This window comes from Vombatus ursinus, unplaced genomic scaffold, assembly GCF_900497805.2.
Source record: "Vombatus ursinus unplaced genomic scaffold, bare-nosed wombat genome assembly UNPS02006078.1, whole genome shotgun sequence".
NCBI classification, from domain to species: domain Eukaryota; kingdom Metazoa; phylum Chordata; class Mammalia; order Diprotodontia; family Vombatidae; genus Vombatus; species Vombatus ursinus.
In genome coordinates this window covers 11,404-30,125 of record NW_020945856.1, presented here as the reverse complement: position 1 = coordinate 30,125, position 18,722 = coordinate 11,404, and the positions used below count along the sequence as shown (strand labels likewise).

At 56.9% G+C, this 18,722-nt stretch overlaps 1 protein-coding gene across 1 annotated transcript; it reads left to right on the top strand.

Annotated features, from left to right (window-relative positions):
• The first annotated feature begins 681 nt into the window (after nt 1–681).
• LOC114032945 (dynactin subunit 6) lies at nt 682–16,765 on the top strand. Its single transcript, XM_027848401.1, has 7 exons — nt 682–785; nt 2,775–2,839; nt 8,541–8,646; nt 9,087–9,175; nt 10,089–10,136; nt 15,618–15,760; nt 16,159–16,765. Exons 1-7 carry the CDS (start codon nt 763–765, stop codon nt 16,255–16,257), a joined length of 573 nt encoding a protein of 190 aa, XP_027704202.1. The 5' UTR covers nt 682–762; the 3' UTR covers nt 16,258–16,765.
• The last annotated feature ends 1,957 nt before the right edge of the window (nt 16,766–18,722 follow it).

Sequence of the window (18,722 nt, the reverse complement as noted above, 5' to 3'; positions counted from 1 at the left end):
GTGATGGGGGGCAGGGGCTTGCCCGGGGTCAAGGCTCCTGGGGAGTGATGGGGGGCTGGGGCTTCCTCCAGCGTCTTGGTCAGTCGCTCCATGCCCCCTGACCCCCAGAAGGGAAATTGAGGCACAGAGAGGCCCAGCCTCAGCTCAATCCTACAGGGCCCCCAGAGGACAGTCCTAGGACTGACGGCGGGGAACCCGAGGCACAGAGAGGGGCACAGCCCGCTTGAGGTCCCACAGCGCTCTGGACTGGACACCTTGGCCCCTGAGAGACCCCAAGGGGCAAAGAGGAAACTGAGGTACAGAAAGGGAGAGAGCCGCCGGGGGCCACTCAGCTCTCTGGACTGATCATCCCTCCTAACGGGAAACTGAGGCACCAAGAGGTGCAACGCCAGCCGACGGTGACTCCTCAGGGTCTCGGGAGAAGAGCCAGAGGGATCGCAAGCTGCAGGAGCAGGAGGGAAACTGAGGCACCGAAGAGGATGCCACTCAACCTCTGGGCGTCTCGAGGGTGGAACTGCCCGCGCATGCGCATTCCTCTCGCTCCCCCCACCCCTGTTGGCCTGCTGTGTCCAGGGCTTGCCCCGCCCCGCTGGGCATGCGCCCTTGCTCACACCGCCTGTCAGTCTAAACAATGGAGCCCGGAGCTCACCACATCCACCGCGCACGCGCCCTCCTCCCCACCCGCCGCTGACTAATCGAGCGCAGAGCTGACTCCACCCTCACTGGATGCGACGGCGGTATCTGCCCCAGGAGTGAGGGAAAATGACGGAGAAACTCTCCAAGAGGTGAGTCCGCCTAGCGTTGCTCGCCCCCCCCCACTTCACCCTCCCCTCGTGCCCCATGGGCTGTGGCGGAAGCAGACAGACAGGGAAACTGAGACCCTCGCCAGCCCTCCCCTGTCTAGGGCCGGGGAGGCCGGGAGCTCCGGCGGGGCGGGACCCGGGCAGTGCGCATGCGCTGGCCCAGGGAGGCCGGTCTGAGCGCGCATGCGGAACCCGGGGGCGGGGCCTGTGTGGGAGCGGCGTGTCACGTGGTCCTGGTGGCTCCTCCCCCCCGGGCTGAGGTCTGGGAGAAGCAAGGGGGGGCTGGCAGGTCGTGGGGGCGCTAGGGAGTCGCGGGAGAGGAGGAACCACAGGGAACCCCAAAATAACCATGTTTGTACCTAGGGAAGGCTGAGGCTTGAAGGGGGCAAGTGGGGGCCTACACTCATTAAGCACCTACTGTGTGCTGGGCACGTGCGATACTCGGGGAAGACCCAAGTTCAAATCCAGCCTCAGACGCGTCCAAGCTGGGTGACTCAGGAATGGGGATCACCCTCCCAAGGGTGTGGTGAGGATCCAGCGAGATCCTCTCTGTCTGACCCGCTGACTGCGCCAGATCCCCGGGTTTCATAAGCCCCGGTGAGCCCAGGCGCATGGCCCTGTGCAGACGGCTGTGGGCTGGGCAGGCCCCCCTGATTGGGGATCTGACCAGGAGGGAGAAGGGCCTGCAACACGCTGGACAACCCGTGCCCACGTTGGGCCCGGTCCCAGGCGTCAGGTCAGCCACGTGGAAGCACCCACTGTGTGCCCAGTCAAGGCATGAGCCATTGTTAAGCACCTACTATGCACCCGCCACCATGTCAGGTGCTGGAGACACAAGGAGCTGAAATGGTCACGGGGAGACAGCATGCCTAAACCTCCTCCTGCCAGCCTTCTCTGGCCATCAGGGAGGGATACGCCTTAGCAGGTCATTAAAGTGAATCAGAAGTTGAGGCCGCCCAAAGGGCCTGGGGGACACGCCTGCCGGGTACCAGGCGGGCTGATACAGTGCATCGCTGTTGCTGTTCGGTCGTTTCAGTCGTGTCTGACTGCCCCGACTTCCTTTGGGGTTTTCTTGGCAGAGATATGGGAGGGGTTTGCCATTTCCTTCTCCAGCTCATTTGACAGATGAAGAAACTGAGGCAAACAGGGTGAAGTGACTTGTCCAGGGTCACACAGCTAGTGTCTGAGGCCAGATTTGAACTCGGGAAGATGAGTCTCCCTGACTCCAGGCCCGGCGCTCTATCAACTGAGCCACCAAGCTGCCCTGCCTTAAAAATAGCAAGCATAAGAAATTTAAACTTGCCCTTTTTTCTTCAAGTATGAAGGACATTTTTAGATAAAACCTCAGGTGTGATTTGGGCCTGCAACCTTGATTAAGTGGATACAGCCTGGAAAGGTATCTAGTGTTTCTAAGTGTACCGTCTCCTGGAGCGCTAACAGACTGGTCACTGTGGCCCGGAGGGGCCCCGCCAGCCTCCAGACTGTGCCCCCTGAGCCCAGGTATGACCAGGGCCCGCTGAGCCCACAGCCGTCTGCACAAGGCCATGCGCCTGGGCTCACCGGGGCTTATGAAACCCGGGGATCTGGCGCAGTGAGCGGGTCAGACAGAGAGGATCTCGCTGGATCCTCACCACACCCTTGGGAGGGTGATCCCCATTCCAGAGATTAAGAAACTGAGGCGAGCAGGGGTGAAGTGACTTGTCCAGAATCACCCAGCTAGGACGTGTCTAAGGCTGGATTTGAACTCAGGTGTTCCTGCTCCTTTCATTGTATCACACGTGCCAGGCACACAGTAGGTGAGCACCCCCAGCCTACAGGGAGGTGCTCACCGTGGGCCTGACACCTGAGGCCATGTGGAGTGATCTGTGATCCCCCTGGGCTGGTGCAGGGGCGCAGGAACCTACCGTGGAAACCCCAGACCCTGGAAGCACTCCCATTCACACCACGATTGCCTTGTACTTTTGTCCACAGTGTGAAGATTGCTCCGGGAGCAGTGGTGTGTGTGGAGAGTGAGATCAGGGGAGATGTGACCATAGGTAAGAGGCCAGCATGGCAGGTGAGGAGTCGGGGGGCAGGGGGGATGGCCCTGTCCAGCACCCAGGCAGCCTGCACCTGGCTCAAAATCAGGCCGCCCATACCCACAGCGGGAGTGAGAGTGGGAGACGGGACCGGCCCAGAAACCAGCAGTTCACGCTAGAGCCATGGCGGGAGATGGACCGGCCCAGAGCCCGGAAAGCCCAGCCCCCAGGCAGCCCTTCCAAGCCACAGAAGGAGAAAGGGTGTGGGCAGCACCCGCTACCAGCCAGTCAGCAACATCTGGGTGGGGCCTGTTAACTCAAGGCAATAAGGGAAAAAGCCAACTCCATGTCTGGGCCAGGGTGGGCAAAAGCAAGGTTGAGGCCAAACCCGGGAATTCCTGCAGAACCTGTCTTAGCTGTTCTGTCAAGGACCAAGCAGGGCTGGTCCAGCCCACCATCCAAGAGCACAGAAGGGAGCAGCCTGGAGACAGGAGTAAAGGGAAGAAACAGACAAACACAATGAAGAAATCCCGTGGCCTGGGAGGGGCCCAGGAGGAGAGGGGAACCCCCTTCAAGTGCAAGGAGAGCCTCAGCCAATGCAACGTCCTGGCCACACCGATGGGAGAGAATTCGAGGGAGACAGAGCCAGAGATACAGAGCTGTGCCTGAAGGAAGGACTCCTGGGAGCCAAAGGCAGACAGGGATAAACTGGGCGCGAGGGCTGGATGCCTGCCTGCCAGAGGAGGCCAAACGGAAAGCAGGGACTCCCACACAGTGGCCACGGCCAAGGACATCCACCGCGCTGGGTGCAACAAGGCCCAGCTCCCAGACAGCCCTCTTCTCTCTTTTGTTCACGGGAATTTCATGCGGTACAATTCATAAACAAAGGGGAATAAAATGGTCATTTAACAAAGATCGTTTTTGACAAAGAACTGGAAATTGAGAGGATGCCCATCAATTGGGGAATGACTGAACGAGTTGTGGTATATGAATGTTATGGAATACTACTGTTCCATAAGAAATGATGAGCAGGCAGACTTCAGAAAAACCTGGAAAGACTTTCATGGACTGATACTGAGTGAAGTGAGCAGAACCAGGAGAACATTGTACACAGTAACAGCCACGTTGTGCGATGACTCATTTTGATTGATAGACTTAACCCTTCTTGGCAATGCCAGGATCTAGGACATCTCCAAAGGCCTCATGATGAAAAATGCTATCCACATCCAAAGAAAGAACTATGGAGCCTGAATGCAGATCGAAGCAGACTGTTTGCTCTGTATTTTGTTGGGCTTTTTTTCATGGTTTTTTTTTTCCTTTTGTTCCGTTTCTTCTTTCACACGACTAATATGGAAATAGGTTTAACATTATTGTACATATGTAATCTATGTCAAATTGCTTACCATTTTAGAAAGTGGGGAGGGGAAGGAGAGATGGAGAAAAATTTGGAACTCAAAATCTTTAAAAAAAAAAAAGTGTTGAAAATTGCCTTTACATGTAATTGGGGGAAAAAATACTTAAAAAAAAGGTAACAAAGGCCATTTCACAGGGTGGCATGGGGGAATCTCTGGCCACTTGGGTTCTAGTGGTGCCATTCACTAGCTGTTTGACCCTGGACAAGTCCACTCTGGGCCTTCATTTCTTCACTGAGCAAATACTCAGGGCCAGAAGACCCTCCACATCCCCAGAAGCTCCACCACCCTCATGAAAAAGTACAAACCCAACCCCCCCCATGCCCACCCCCAGGGAAGGGCTGTAATTGACCCAGCTGGGCCCTTCCCGGCCTTCTGCTGCAAACATCTGGCCAGACCATGCCGGCTGCTATGTTGCTAAGGAACATTACAAACAGATCTTTCTTTTTCTCAAACAAAAGAATCACATGCAATGGAAAGATCCCCGCGTTGTCCAGATACCAGTGCCGTGCTTGGAGTAGTGGGGATGACGCATCCCGAGGCCTCTGTGCCCAAGTCACAGAGCACAAGCAGAGCTTCTGAGGCACCGCCTCTGGCCAGGCAGCCCCAGGCCAGGCCCCTCTGCCCTCTGCCGCCTCTTAAATCCGTTTTCCCCAGCCAAGGGCAAGGCAAAGCGTTCTCGTTGGCTTCTCACCGAAGAATGCCATTTTTCTAGCAATAGGTCAGAAACAAGTACACCCCATGCCAAAAGATTGGAGGGGAAGAAGTATTTATTAAGCACCTGCTACGTGCCAGACGCTTTCCAAACATCTCTTGTGATCCTCACAATAACCCTGGGAGGTTGGTGCCGTCACCATCCTCAGGTAGGGATGAGGAGACTGAGGCCAAGGATGGCAAAGCGCCTTGCCCAGGGCGATCCGGGCAGGACTGTCCACGCCTCCTAGCCTGTACGGGGTACTTACTGCCTGCGCGCTAAGTGCTATGTGCCCCGCTATGTGCCGCGGCCTCTCCGTCACAGCTCCGGCCGCCCAGGCCTGCTGCTGGAGGCGCCTCAAAGGGGGCCCAGCCCTTAGGTGGCGACCCACCCAGGCACACAGCCACAAAAACAACATGAACCCTTGGGGGGCATTTTCTCCCCTCTGCCCCATAACCCAAAACTGTTCCATTAGACAGACCTATTCTGGAAACTGTCTTCTAAAGGCTGGCTATTTCTGAAGCTCTTAACATTCTGCTATCTTTGCTGTGGGCCGGTGTCTACATCTGCAGAGCTGCTGCCCGCAGGCAGAAGGATAAATTGTTTATCAGCTGCTCTGGGGCAAAATCTTTTACTGGCTTACTAAAGTGTTCTTTGTTTGATTTGGTTGGGACCAAAGGCATGAGGTCCAGTATCTCCTGCTGCATCAGGCCACCCTGATGGAAAGTGGGCAGTGAGTGAGCAATTCACGCCCTGCGGGATCAGCCTGAGGCCAGCCAGGGCTTCGCAGGAAGAGAAGCCACGGGTGTCTGGGACAAACGGGATCTTATAAAGCTGAATTAAGAAGGCTTAAGACGTGAAGGAATCCAAAAAAATCTGACTGCAAGAGTGACGAGCATACTTAGATCTCGCACCTGGGGATGGAAAAGCCACTGCCTTCTGGGGTGGTGAAGGGAGCCTGCCGGCCTTCCCTCCGCCTTTATCCTGACTCCGCTTCGGAGCTGGGGGACACAGAGGGGCCACCTGGAGCTGGGGGATGTGGCGGTCTCTGTCGGTCAGGCCTCAATAAATGACAAATCTAGGGGCAGCTAGGTGGCGCAGTGGATAGAGCGCTGGTCCTGAAGTCAGGAGGACCTGAGTTCAAATCCAGCCTCAGACACATAACATGCACTAGCTGTGTGACCCTGGGCAAGTCACTTAACCCCATTGTCTAGCCAAAAAACAGAAAAAGTAAATAAATAAATGACAAATCTTTCTGTTCTGCAAACGTTCCTGCCTCACCTGCACGAAGGAGCAGCCCCGGAGGGATGGCAGGGCTGGTCGCCATGGCGACAGGTCTGCAGAATGGCCTTTTCTCTAAGGCATGGCTCTCAGAGGAGACAGCAGAGGGCCAAACGCGAGATGCAGACACACAGGATTGGGACCAATTTCACTGTAAGACAACGGGCTGCTGGCATTGTAGGGAGAGGGGGATGGCTTCGGGGGGCATGCATCAGAAGACAGACCCAGCCAACAGGCAAATACAGGTGCTCAAAAGCTGCCCAGGCTCTCCACCATGCCCCCCGCCCTGTCTTCAGCCCCCTGCAAGGCAGCTCAGAGATGATGGAAATCACTGCGGTCAGCCATCCTTTATGATTTCAGCGCTAGGCTTCTCACCAGTGGGATGCTTCTCGTTGCAAACTCCGCACCAATAGTTTTCTGCCTGTGTAGCCAAGCTCACAGACCATCACGCTTTGCTACCCCAGAGGCCTAGTAAGGACAACTTTAAAGAGCTGGCCCTGCTCCCCGTCTTTGGTGCTCGTGGCGGATCGGCGGCAGTTGGGCCGGGGGAGCCTGGGCCAGAGCCGCTGCAGAGGCCAGACATGGATGGGCGCATCTCTTCCTCACGGCGGACCGCCGACGTGGGTCTGAAACAGACTATGTCGTAACCCATGGGAAATGAGTGGAGGTGGTCAGATCATCAGCTGATGACGATGGCAAAGTCCTGCTGGCTGCGTTCAGAGCGGGGTCTTCGAGGCGTGGGGCGGGGGGGGCAGGATCCAGCCTTCCTCCTCATTCAAGCTTTTCCTTCAGTTCTTTTGGAATCTTACCTTGGTTGGGGCCAGAAGCCCTCAGGCCTTCTTAGAGTCTTGTGTGCGTGGATGTAAGAAAGAGTGCGTTTGGGTCTCCTTCCAGACAGAATTAGCCGGAGTGCCGCAGCGGCTCCTGTATCCGGGGCGCCTCTCTCTTTTCTCTGCCCCATGACAGGGGCTCCCTTTCCCATCCCAGCAGGGCTCTTTGAGCTGCAGATGGGTACTCCCTGAACTTACCTTGCCAGCCTCTCATTGGTCTGAGCGTGTCTGCTTTCTTCCCTGGAGCATCCCCTCTTTCAGCTCCAGTGGGGCTCCCCAGAGACGCCCCTGCCCCGGGAGGAAGGGCAGTTCTTGGCCGATCCAAGGCAGCTGGCGGGGCCGCAGTGGTGAGAGTGTCGGGCCTGGAGTCAGGAAGACCTGAGTTCAAATCCAGCCTCAGCCTCTTCCCAGCTGTGGGCCCCCTGCCTCAGTCCCTGAACCTCCGTACAATGGGGATCAGACTCATACCCCCCTCCCGGGCCGTGTTTGTAAAGTGCTTTGTAAACAAAAAGGGCTCCAGAAAAATGCCAGTTCATTATCAGTGCTGCAGAAAGGATTATCCAGAATCTGGAGTCACAGGATCTGGGTTCAAATCCTGGCTTTGCCTGTGTACCCTTGGGGAGGTCAGTTTACTTCCCTTGGGCCTATTTCCTCGTTGTAGAAAAAGGGGTTGGATTAGATGATCAGTAGGTACTTTGTAGCTCTAAACCTGAGATCCCCTACTCACTCCATCCAGAACCCATCCCTCGGTGCCTTAGTTTCCTCACTTGTAAAATGAGGTAGGATGTGGCCGGGTTAGGGCATCATTCCTCGTGAGATGCAACCATGTCACTTGGGAGGGGACAGGAGTGCCTGCCCTTCAACCCAGACCAATCTTCCTTTTGTAAAAATCGATCAGATCCTGTGATTTCTCTGCTCAAGTCCCTCAGGTCTCCTGCTGAACTAAGCCCAAACCCCACAGTGTGACGTGACATTCAGGGCCCCCGAGACCCGGCCCTGGCCCGCTCACCAGGCAGTCTCACCTCCTGCTGCTTTCTCCCAACGAACTGAACCCTGATGGCTGGTCCATGTTCTCCTGCCCCCACGGGCCTAATTACCCCTCACGCCCTAATTCCCTGTGCCTGGACCCCCAGTCTGTGCCGGCTCAGGGAGTGCCTCCCCCTGCCCCATATCCTGCCCTTCAGGTTCAGGCTGTTTGGGTAAGCCACAGGGCCGGCAGGGACCTCAGAGCCCCTCATTTTATAGAAGAGGAAACTGAGGCCCAGGAGGGGAAGGGACTCATCCAAGGTCACACTGAGAGGAAGTAGGAGAGATCTGGGAGTAGGGATTTGAACCCAGGTCCCCTGTCTCTTTCCACTGACAATAGCCTCGAATTTCTCTTTTGTATCAGTCCCCAGCGCTGCTCATTGACAAAGGTTTGTTGTTGGTAAACGTGAGGCTGGCCAGCTTTGCCCACTTCACAGCGAGGCCAATGAGAACATCCTGTCCTGCTTCCTCCACAGGCCCCCGGACGGTGATTCACCCAAAGGCCCGGATCATTGCGGAAGCTGGGCCAATCGTGATTGGGGAGGGTAACCTCATCGAGGAGCAGGCCCTGATCCTCAATGGGTGAGTACCAGCATCCGCGATGGTCAGCCTGGGAACCAAGCCCCTGGAGGCTTCTGCGTTGGGGGCCCCCTCCACCCCCCCGCCCCGAGGGACTGACGAGAGGCCTGAGGAGAGACATGCTCAGCCCAGCTCCGCTCCCGGGGACCACGACGGGCCTTGGGAATCAGACGGAGGGCCTTTGCCCGGGGAAAAGGGGAGCCTTGGGGATGGGATGGGTTTAGGAAGATGACTTTGGCCCCTGGGTCCTCCTGGGCTGTTTCCTGAGGACTTGTTTCATGCTCACTTACCTGGACTTTTACCAGCAGCTAAATTGGAAGCAGTTGGATCCAGAAACAAATGCTGGCGTGATTGAGGTTTACTGTGGGCCGACGTTTGGGATTCGTAAATTGAGGGGAATGTGTTCAGAAAGCTTTCTGAAAACGTGCTTGTCCTTTCCACAGGTATCCTGAAAACATCCTCCCTGACACAGAGGACGTGGAGCCCAAGCCCATGGTCATCGGCACCAACAACGTGTTTGAAGTTGGCTGTTGTATCCTTTGCAGTGAGGACACCGCCCCGAGGGTGGCCGCCCTGCTCCTGCCGTGATAACGGGGACACAGGCGGTGGATCTGGGGTTCCTGCTCTCCTCGGGAGGGGGTCCTGGGCTCTCGGCGGGCTCGGGGTGTGCCCCTGTGGGTGCCTGGGCCGGGCCTCGGCTCCAGCTCCGAGCTCCGAGCCCCGGGGCCTGGCTGCAGTGCAGACCCCGCCAGCGCCACCCTCGCACTCCTGCAGCACCGTCACCAGCTCAGCGATTTGGTGGGAAATCTGGCCGGGCTGGAGCTGCAGGCAGAGCCGCAGCTGTGGCCGGGGCGGGGGGGCAGCGTCAGGGTCCAGGCGCTCAGCGCGCATCCATCCTTGCCCCTTCTCCTCTCAGTTTCCCAGCTCAAGTTTACAGCTTGTGTCCAGTGGACAGAGCACTGATGCCCTGGGGGTCAAGAAGACCTGAGTTCAAGTCTGGCTGCAGCCACCTCCCAGCTGGGTTATCCTGCCTCTGTTTCCCCATCTGTGAAATGGGGATAATAACAGCACCTGCCTCCCAGGGTGGTTGTGAGGCTCCGATGCCAGGTACTTGGCTGACCTTGAAGGATTGTCCTGATGGAGGAGGCGTGGGAGCTCTAGCTGCGGGTCATTGTGCCCCCTCTGGGCTCCTCCCCCCGGAGGCGTCTCTCCAGGCCTGGGGAAGGCCCTGAGGTCAGGGGGAAGGCAAAGCGCTGTTGGGTGAGCTCACGTCCCTGTCCCTCGTTGAGGCCTGCGTCGTGCTCCTGTTCAGATGAGAGGCTCACTCTCAGCACGTGTAAATGCCCCGGGCACACATCCTGCTTTCCCCTCAAAGCCCGCTCTCTGTATTGTTTGCAGTTCTTTCCGCTTTTTGACCTCATCTTTTACTTAACCCTCATTTCCAGACTCTGAAGCCATGAAGATGGGAGACAACAATGTCATCGAATCCAAAGGTGAACGTCAGTTACCCAGCATTCATTAAGCCCCTACTGTGTGCCGAGTGCTGAGGGCGCAAGGACAAAGAAGGGAGCCACCCCTACTTCCAGGGAGCTCCCTTTCCAGTGGGGAGACGAGGGTGGAGCCAAATGCAAATGCAAATGGGGAGGGCACGCCAGGCATGGGAGAGGTCTGGGATAAAGGCTCAGAGATGAGAGACGGCCTGTCACGGGGACAAGTTGTGAAGGGCCTTCCCGGCTCTCCAGAGGAGTTTCTGCTCCATCCTGGAGACAACAGGAAGGCCTGGAGGTGGTCGAGGAGGGGAGGCCCATTGTCAGATCTGAGCTTGCGCAGAGGGCCTCTGGGGAGAGGCGGTGAGGGCGAGGGCGAGGGCCCCTCGCGGAGGGGGCGGTCAGCAGAAGCTCGTGGAACCCCTTCTGATCACCTCTTCTTTACTTCCCTGGGAGATAAGCGCCATGAGGGCAGGGAGCATTTCATTTTTGTCTGTAAAAGGGCCAGGCCTTTCTTTCCAGTCATGTCCAACTGTTTGTGGCCCCGTTTGGGGTTTTCTCAGCAGAGATACTGGAGCGGTTTGCCATGTCCTCCAGCTCGTTTGACAGATGAGGAAACTGAGGCCAGGAGGATGAAGTGACTTGCCCAGTGTCACCCAGCTAGTGTCTGAGGCTGGATTTGAACAGGCAGCTAGGCCCTTGATAAGGGTGTGTTGAGGCCTCTGGTGAGCCGTTTCTCCGGAGCTGGCTGTTCTGGCTGTGTGTGTCCATCTCTGCCCAACTCTGTGTGGTTTCCAGGGACCGTGTTCTTGCCCCTTCGCCCAGGATGTTCCTCAGGGCTCCGTCCCTGACCCCCTTCCCTTTTCTTTTTTAATTAATTAATTTATTTTTAGATTTCAGCATTCACTTCCATAAGCTTTTGAGTTTTACATTTTTCTCCTCCTCCCTCCCTGTCTCCCTCCCCAAGACAGCGCACAATCTGATATAGGCTCTACATATACATTCCTGTGAAACATATCTTCGCATTAGTCATGTTGTAAGTAAGAATCAGAACCAATAGGAGGAACCACCAGAAAGAGGAAACAAAACACAACAGAAGAAAAAATAGCAAACAGTCTGCTTCGATCAGCATTCAGACTCCATAGTTCTTTCTTCTTTGTGGACGGCATTTTCCATCACGAGGCCTTTGGAGATATCTCGTCTTAGACCTTTGTATTGCTGAGAAGGGCTCAGTCAATCAATGTTAGTCATCTCACAACGTGGCTGTTGTTGTGTACAACATTCTCCTGGTTCTGCTCACTTCACTCAGCATCAGTCCATACAAGTCTCTCCAGGTTTTTCTGAAGTCTGTGTGCTCATCGTTTCTTATAGCACAATAGTATTCCATCACATTCATATACCACAACTTGTTCAGCCATTTCCCAAATGGAAAGGCATCCCCTCAATTTCCAATTCTTTGCCACCACAGTGAGAACTACTATAAATATTTTTGTACAAGTGGGACTGTTGTTATGATCTCTTTGGGATATAACCCTGTGGTATTGCTGGGTCAAAGGGTATGCACATTTTTATAGCCCTTTGGGCCTAGTTCCAACTTGCCTTCCATAATGGTTGGATCAGTTCACAACTCCACCAACCTCCCTTCCCTTTTCTCTCTGTACTCAGTAATCTCATCAGCTCCCAAGCTTCAGCTGTCATTGGTGACACACGCCCAGCCCTAGCGTCCCTCCTGTGCTCCAGGCCTGTGTCACCACCCGTCTGTTGGACGTCTTGTAGACATCTCAAAGTCAGCACGTCCAAACGGATCTCATCCTCCTTGCCCACACTTGTGCGTTTCTGCCAAAGGCACCCCCATCCCTCCAGGCTCCTGGGTTCATGCCTCACTGCCATCGTCGGCACCTCGTGTCTCCCTCAGCCCCCATCTCTGGCCACTGGCCGTCCTCCTCCTCAGCATCTCTCGGGTCCGTCCCCTTCTCGCGCTCCTGTGGCCACTGCCCCAGGTCAGCCTTCATCGCCTCTCTCCTGGGCGTCCTGAGCGGCGTCCCTTCTTCCCTGCAGGCTCTCCCCTCTGCCTTCCGTACTTGGTACAGCTGCCATGGCCCGCTCTGAGCAGGCCACTGCCTGCTGGGTCATCTCCAGCGGCTCCCCTTCAGCTTGGGGGTTAAACGCACGCGCCTTCCTCTGGCCTCGAGAGCCTTTCTCTACCTGCCCCGGCCGCCTTTCCAGGCTTCTTCGCGCCTTCCTCGGTCCAGCCCAGCTGGCCCCGAGGCTCTGTGTGTCACTGTCAGGCTTTGTTGTGATGGTGCCTCGAGTCGGTTGGTTATTCTCCTGTACCGGATTGTAGGCGTTCTATTAGTGGTGTCCTGGTCCTGCTCACGTGGCTCTGCATCCGTTCACCCAAGTCTTCCAGGTTTCTCTGCTTTTGTCCCTTTCTTCATTTCCATCCGTCCCATCCCTAGATCATCTTCTGCTCCGCCGTGCCCCAGCTGATGGACGCCCCTCAGAAAGTGCTGTCCTCAAGGTTGGCGTGCCCTCTGTGTTGGCTGCGTTGGGAGCACAGGCCTCGCGGTGACGGCGTACGCTGGGGGACCTTGGCGGTGCGGGTGCAGCTCCTTTCCAGAATGTCTGCCCCAGGGCCCAGCGTGGCTCCCATGCACCCGTGTGCCTGTCCTCCCAAGAGCCCTTGCAAGTCCTTTGTCACACGCTGTCCCTTCGTGGCGCCATTAGCAGACTGCCAGCTGACACAGAGCTCATGCGGCGGGTCAAAAGCCTGCTGGTGTTTTTCCTTGTTTTTTCAAGGTCTGTAGAAATCCGCGCAACTCTTACGGCCTTCTCCAGTATCCTGAGACCAGCCTTCTTAACGGTTCACACCTCAGGCTTCAGTCACGTCTCTGCATTGAACCTCTGGCTCATCTACATTAGGCCTGGCCGTCATCTGCCCACAGAGACCCGGGCCGCATCGCTGCCGTGTTGTGGGCCTGGCGTTGACCGGCCTTACCCCGCTCCTCAGGGAAGCGCCTCCCGGCCTTCTCCATGGCACCGAGTGCCAGCTGGCCTTCTAGGCAGGGTTCCTGTCCTGAGGGAGGGTTCCTGTCCTGAGGGAGGGTGGCTTAACCACAGTCAGGGAGACCCGAGGTCAAGCCCTGCCTCCACGCGGTGCCCCGGCAGCTCTGTACCAGCATCAGGGGCCTTGGTGGAGGGCTTTCCTCCCCTGGGAGTGCCACGTGCTGACAGGCCCAGCCCCTCACCCTCTTTCTTCCTAAGGGGAATCCAGAAGGTCGGGGCTGGGGGAGGGGATTGCTAGAAGCAGGCGTTCCAGACATTTGGAAGCTTTGAGGCCGAGCCAGGGACGGCCTTGACGCGCCTGCCCTCACGTGCTCCGCCGACGCCAGCCAGCAACCTTGTGTGCCAGAGCCCTGGGGCTGCAGTCTGGTCAGATTAGCCTTGTGTAGCCGGCAGCCCTGGTGCTGAGGCTTCACGGCCATGGAAGTGATGGGTGCTCTCTTTGCTGCCCACCTGAGCCGAGCCAAGCTCGACTGCCCCTAGGCCTGGCATTGACTGGGTGTGCTGACTGTGCAGGGGGTGGATTGCTGAAGTAATGTGATGTACTAACCAGTCAGTCAGTAAACATTAAGTGCCACGATGTGCTGGGCACTGGGCTAAGCACGGGGGATACACAGAGGGGCAAAAGACAGTTCCTGCCCTCAAGAAGCTTCCAATCTAACCACATACAAACAAGCTGTAGACAGGATAACTAGGGAGTACTGACCAGAGGGATGGCGCTGGAACAACGAGGGCTGGGAGGCCTTCCTGGAGAAGGTGGGACTTTACTTGGGGCCCAAAGGAAGCCGGGAAGGTCAGGAGGCAGAGCGTTCCAGGCCTGGGAGCGGCCCGAGAGAATGCCTGGAGCTGAGAGGCAGAGGGTCCTGTTGGTGGAACAGCCAGGAGGCCGGGGTCACTGGATGAAGAGGACGTGGTGGGGGTTATGTTGGAGCCCCTGGAGGTTACTGAGTGACACGGTCAAACCTGCGCTTTAGGAAAATCCCTTTGGGGGCTGAGTGGAGGATGGACTGGAGTGGGGAGAGGCAGGCAGACCACCCGCAGCTCTTGCAGCAGTCCAGGTGCGAGGTGATGAAGGTCTGTCCAGGGTCGGGGCGGCATCAGAGGAGAGAAGGGGGCAGATTCGAGAGATGCTGCAGAGGGGAAGTCATCAGGCTTGGCCAGAGCTGGATATGGGGGTGAGGGAGAGTGAGGAGTCCAGGATGACTCCTAGAGACTGGGAGGAGGGGGTGCCCTCCACAGTGATACGGAAAGGGTCGGGGAAAAGTTGGCGAGTTCTGAGTTTACGGTGTCTGCTGGACATTGAGTTCAGATGTCTGAAAGGCATTTGGAGATGTGATATTGGAGGCCGACAGAGTCTGGGGCAGTGACAGTCTTTAGCATAGAGATGGTCATTAAATCCACCGGTGCTGATGAGATCCCCAGGAGGAGGGCCCAGGACAGAACCCGAGGGACAGCTCTGGTTGGAGGCATGACCAGAAAGAGAGACAGAAGGAATGCTCAGAGAGGTGGGAGGGGAGTCGAGAGACAGGGGTGTCCTCCACACCTAGAGAGGAGAGGGGGATCGGCAGAGGCTGGGGAGAAGGACTGAGAAGAGGCCGCTTGATCGGACCACCAAGAGCTCTTTGTCCTGGCGCTCTGGTCACAGCTGAGCAGCCCGGGGAGGAAGGGAGGACAGCAGGTGCTGCAGGCCAGGGCAGCCTCCCGGCTAGGGCTGGTGCAAGTGGCCCGAGGGCATCCTTCGGTGGACAGGAGCTCAAGGCAGTGGCGGACAGCACACGCTTAGTCCAGCGCCATTCTTATTCATAGAATTCTTCTATTTTACATCCGATCCCTTCCCCTGGACCCCGGTCTTTGCTTCCTTCAGCCTGTGGTCCCCACCCCTGCCCTTCATGGCCGCCAGTGCCCACCCTGTGACCCCTGCCTTCAGCAGCCTCACCCTTTACCTCTGATTCAGCCCAGGTGGTATCAGAGGTCAGGGGGTGGGAGGGTCCTGGGGGTTATCTAGTGTACCCCTCCTCATTTTATACATGAGAAAACTGAAGTCCAGCAAAGGGAAGGAATTTGCGCCAGGCCAGCCAAGTAGCTGAGCTGGGACGTAGCCTCTGGTCCTTCTAGGCTGAGGTGAGGGCTCTGGCCGGTGCGCTTGCCCAAGCAGCCCAGCGAGGCTGAGGGCCCAGGGGTGCAGCAGACCGCCTCAGGGGCCCTGCCTCGTTTTCCCCTGAGCTCAGCATGGGCCTCACACTTCTGGGTGTGCAAGTCTGCAGCTTGACCCCGTCTCCTTCCTCGTGGGGCGGATGCCACCTCCAGGGGTCCCCTGGCTCTTACCTGTCTCCCTCAGAGAAGTCTCCCCCAGCCCCCTCAGAGCTCTGCTGCCCCTGCCTGTCCCGTGGCCCTCCCTGCTGACAGCCATGCCCTTGCCCACAGCCCACGTTGGGAGGAACGTGATCTTGACCAGCGGCTGCATCATCGGGGCCTGCTGCAACCTGAACACCTTTGAGGTGATCCCCGAGAACACCGTCATCTACGGGGCCGATTGCCTGCGCCGGGTTCAGACGGAGAGACCTCAGGTGCGTCCAGTGGGGAGGGCCCTCTCTGCCCCCCGATCCCTCAGGGCGCATCCTGGCCTCCCGCTCCCTCCTGGGGTCCTGCTTTACTTCTGAAGCAGATGCGCTGGAATTTATAGATAGCCGGGTGGGCTTTGCTCGCTCTGAGACTTCCTGCCACCCGAGGGCCCGTCACGGGTTGCGCTTGGGACCCCAGGGCCCCAGGATCGTTTCTGCCCCTGGCATCGATGAGGGGGCGTGTTGGTGCTTGGCCCTGGTGCCCCCATATGAGGTGCTCAGGGTCACTCTGCCAAGAGGGCTCCTTTCCCCAGGTGGGCGTGGAGGCAGCTGGTGCTCAGGCTCAGGCCTGCACCCGGATGTTATGTTGCTAATGGGCGGCTCCTTGTGTCTTTTGTCCCCAGCCCCAAACCCTCCAGCTGGATTTCCTGATGAAAATTTTGCCCAACTACCACCACTTGAAGAAGACCACGAAGGTGATCACAGCCCCCACCAAGAGCTGAGCGGGCAGCGGCAGCCTTGGGATGCGGCCCCTGGGGAGGCCGCGAGGAAGGAAGGCCGCCTCTTTGGCCGTTCTTCGTGTTTACACGGTCCCTCCTCGGCGTTTCCTCACAGGCTTTGTCATTGCCGCGATAACCCGTCTTGTAGCTAGGTAGCTGTGTGTGCGCCCTTAGAGCTGGGGCCTCGGCCCCCAGAAGCCCAGGCGCAGGAGGGCTCCGCGTGTGGCCCGTCCTTCACCCATCCTCCCTGGCTATAATTAAGGTGACCCTCCAGGCCTGGTGTGAGTTCCTGTGTCTCCTGTGTCATGGCCCGAGGCCCCCGGATGGCTCCCGGAGGCCTTTGCCCCTTGGGGGCCCGTGGGCCTGCCGGGGAGGGCCCTTCTGTGTCTGCCTCAGTGCTCCCACCCCATCGTCCTGTGACCCCCTTCTAATAGGCACTGAATACAGAAATAAAGACGGCGGTGCAGGTGGATCGTTCACATGGCTGGCTCCACCGCGAATCCTCCTCGAATCCTCGGGTTCGTTTCTTCCTGTGTCGACATGACCCCCATCCCTGCCATTCCAGCCCGTTGAAGGGGCCCAGTGCCCCAGCCTCTGCCGACCACTCAGGTTTGGCCGCCACGGTCACCCTGCCAGGCCTCGGCCTCAGGGGCCCTTTCTGGCTCGGGGCAGGGTTTGTGCGCTGCTCCCTGGAGAGGCCACCCTCACCCCAGCAGGGCCTGCAGGGCGGGTCCAGTCGGGGCAGGCACCTGTGCCTGTGTGCCCCTCCAGGCATCTCAGGGATGCCGGGATGTCCCCCCCTGGGGAAAGGTCAGCTTCAGACGGGGAGACCTCCCTTTTCTTTCACTCAAACCCATTTGATGGCCCAGGGGTAGGGAACCTGCTGCCCCGAGGCCACACGTGGCCCTCTAGGTCCTCGGGTGTGGCCTTTTGACTCATTCTTTGATGAAGGGGATTTGTTGTGTCAAGTTTGGATTCGATCAGAGGGCCGCACCAGAGGACCTAGAGGGCCACGTGTGGCCTCGGGGCAGCAGGTTCCCCACCCCTGGGCTAGATGATGGGGTCCTTCCTGGGCCTCAGTCTCTTTATCTGTAAAGAGGTTAGACTAGATGATGTCAGGATTCCCTTCCAGGTCAGACACTCCTTGAGACTGCAGACTCTCTAGGCCTCAGTTTCCTCTTCTGTCCTGTGAAGGTAGGGCTGGTAAGATGAGATCGTCTCAGTTCTGGGGGGAAATTGCGTTTGGGGGTTAACATCCGGAAGAAGGATGCCTGAAGCGGGGCCTGAGGGGCTCTAAGGCAGAGGACCCAAGACGTTTCTATTTGTCTGCTCTCTGATCACTGGCCTCCTCTTTTATTGAGTGCAGCTCTAGGCTGACATTCGAGGCCTCACCCTCCTCGCAGCATCCCACTGCTATGTTCTCCAGGGCTCTCAGCCAACCCCCCACCCCGAAAACCTCTCACCCTGGACTGTGGCCCATCCTGTTCTTTAGGCTTGCAGCGCTCCACCCCCACCAAACACATGCACTCTTGGCCTTTGGGATGTCTGCAACCCAAAACCCAGCTCCCCCAGGAACCTCCCCCTGAGCCCTGCAGCCGGTAAGGAGCCCAGAGGCCTCAAGGAACCCTGTTGTGGAACATGTGTGCACATGCACGTGTGCGTGTGTGTGTTTGTGCATGTTTATGCATGTGTGCACACATGTGCATGTGTGTGCACGTGCGTGTGTGCGCATGTATAAGTTTTTTGTTCATGCTGTTTGTTTTTTACAGCACAGACATTTGGTGATATAAAACCCTGTCCCCCGTAGAACCATCCTTATGCAAAATTCAGTTCCCAAGGGCCCCTGCCTCTTCATAGCAATTTTTTTGTTGTTCAGTCATTTCAGTTGCGTCTGACTCTTCACGACTGCATATGAGGTTTTCTTGGCAAAGATCCTAGAGTGTTTGCTATTTCCTTCTCGAGCTCATTTTACAGATGCGGAAACTGAAGCAAACGGAGTTAAGTGACTTACCCAGAGTCGCACAGCTAGTGAGTATCTGAGGCCAGATTTGAACCCAGGAAGATGGCGCTCTGTGCACTATGGTGCCACCGAGCTGCCCTCCCTTCATAGCAGTAGTGATGCCAAAAACATGGCCTTTGAAACTTTTTTTTTTTTTTAACACACTGGAGGTTGAAAAGGAAGCCCAGACAAGTAGGACAGTTTTGAAAGGAGCAGGTAGAATTTATTAGACAGCTTTTTTTTTAAAGCAAGTGACATGAAATGGAGATTGATGGTTTCATATAGGATCCTCTTTGTGTTCCGTTGTGTGTTTGGAAATTTTCTTGGTATTCAAGTTCACAATAAAAAAAAGGAAAAGATACAGGCAGTTTTGGGGGAAAGACACCAGTAGCTGGAGGAATCAGTACAAGGCCTCAATTAGGAGTCTGTCCATGTGCTGCCATTTTGTTCAGCCATTCCCTAATCAATT

Coding starts and splice junctions, on each gene's coding strand:
- LOC114032945 (XM_027848401.1), top strand. CDS start 763: ATGACGGAGAAACTCTCCAAGAG. Junction 2,840..8,540: donor CAGGGGAGATGTGACCATAG/GTAAGAGGCCAG, acceptor CTTCCTCCACAG/GCCCCCGGACGGTGATTCAC. Junction 10,137..15,617: donor CAATGTCATCGAATCCAAAG/GTGAACGTCAGT, acceptor CCTTGCCCACAG/CCCACGTTGGGAGGAACGTG.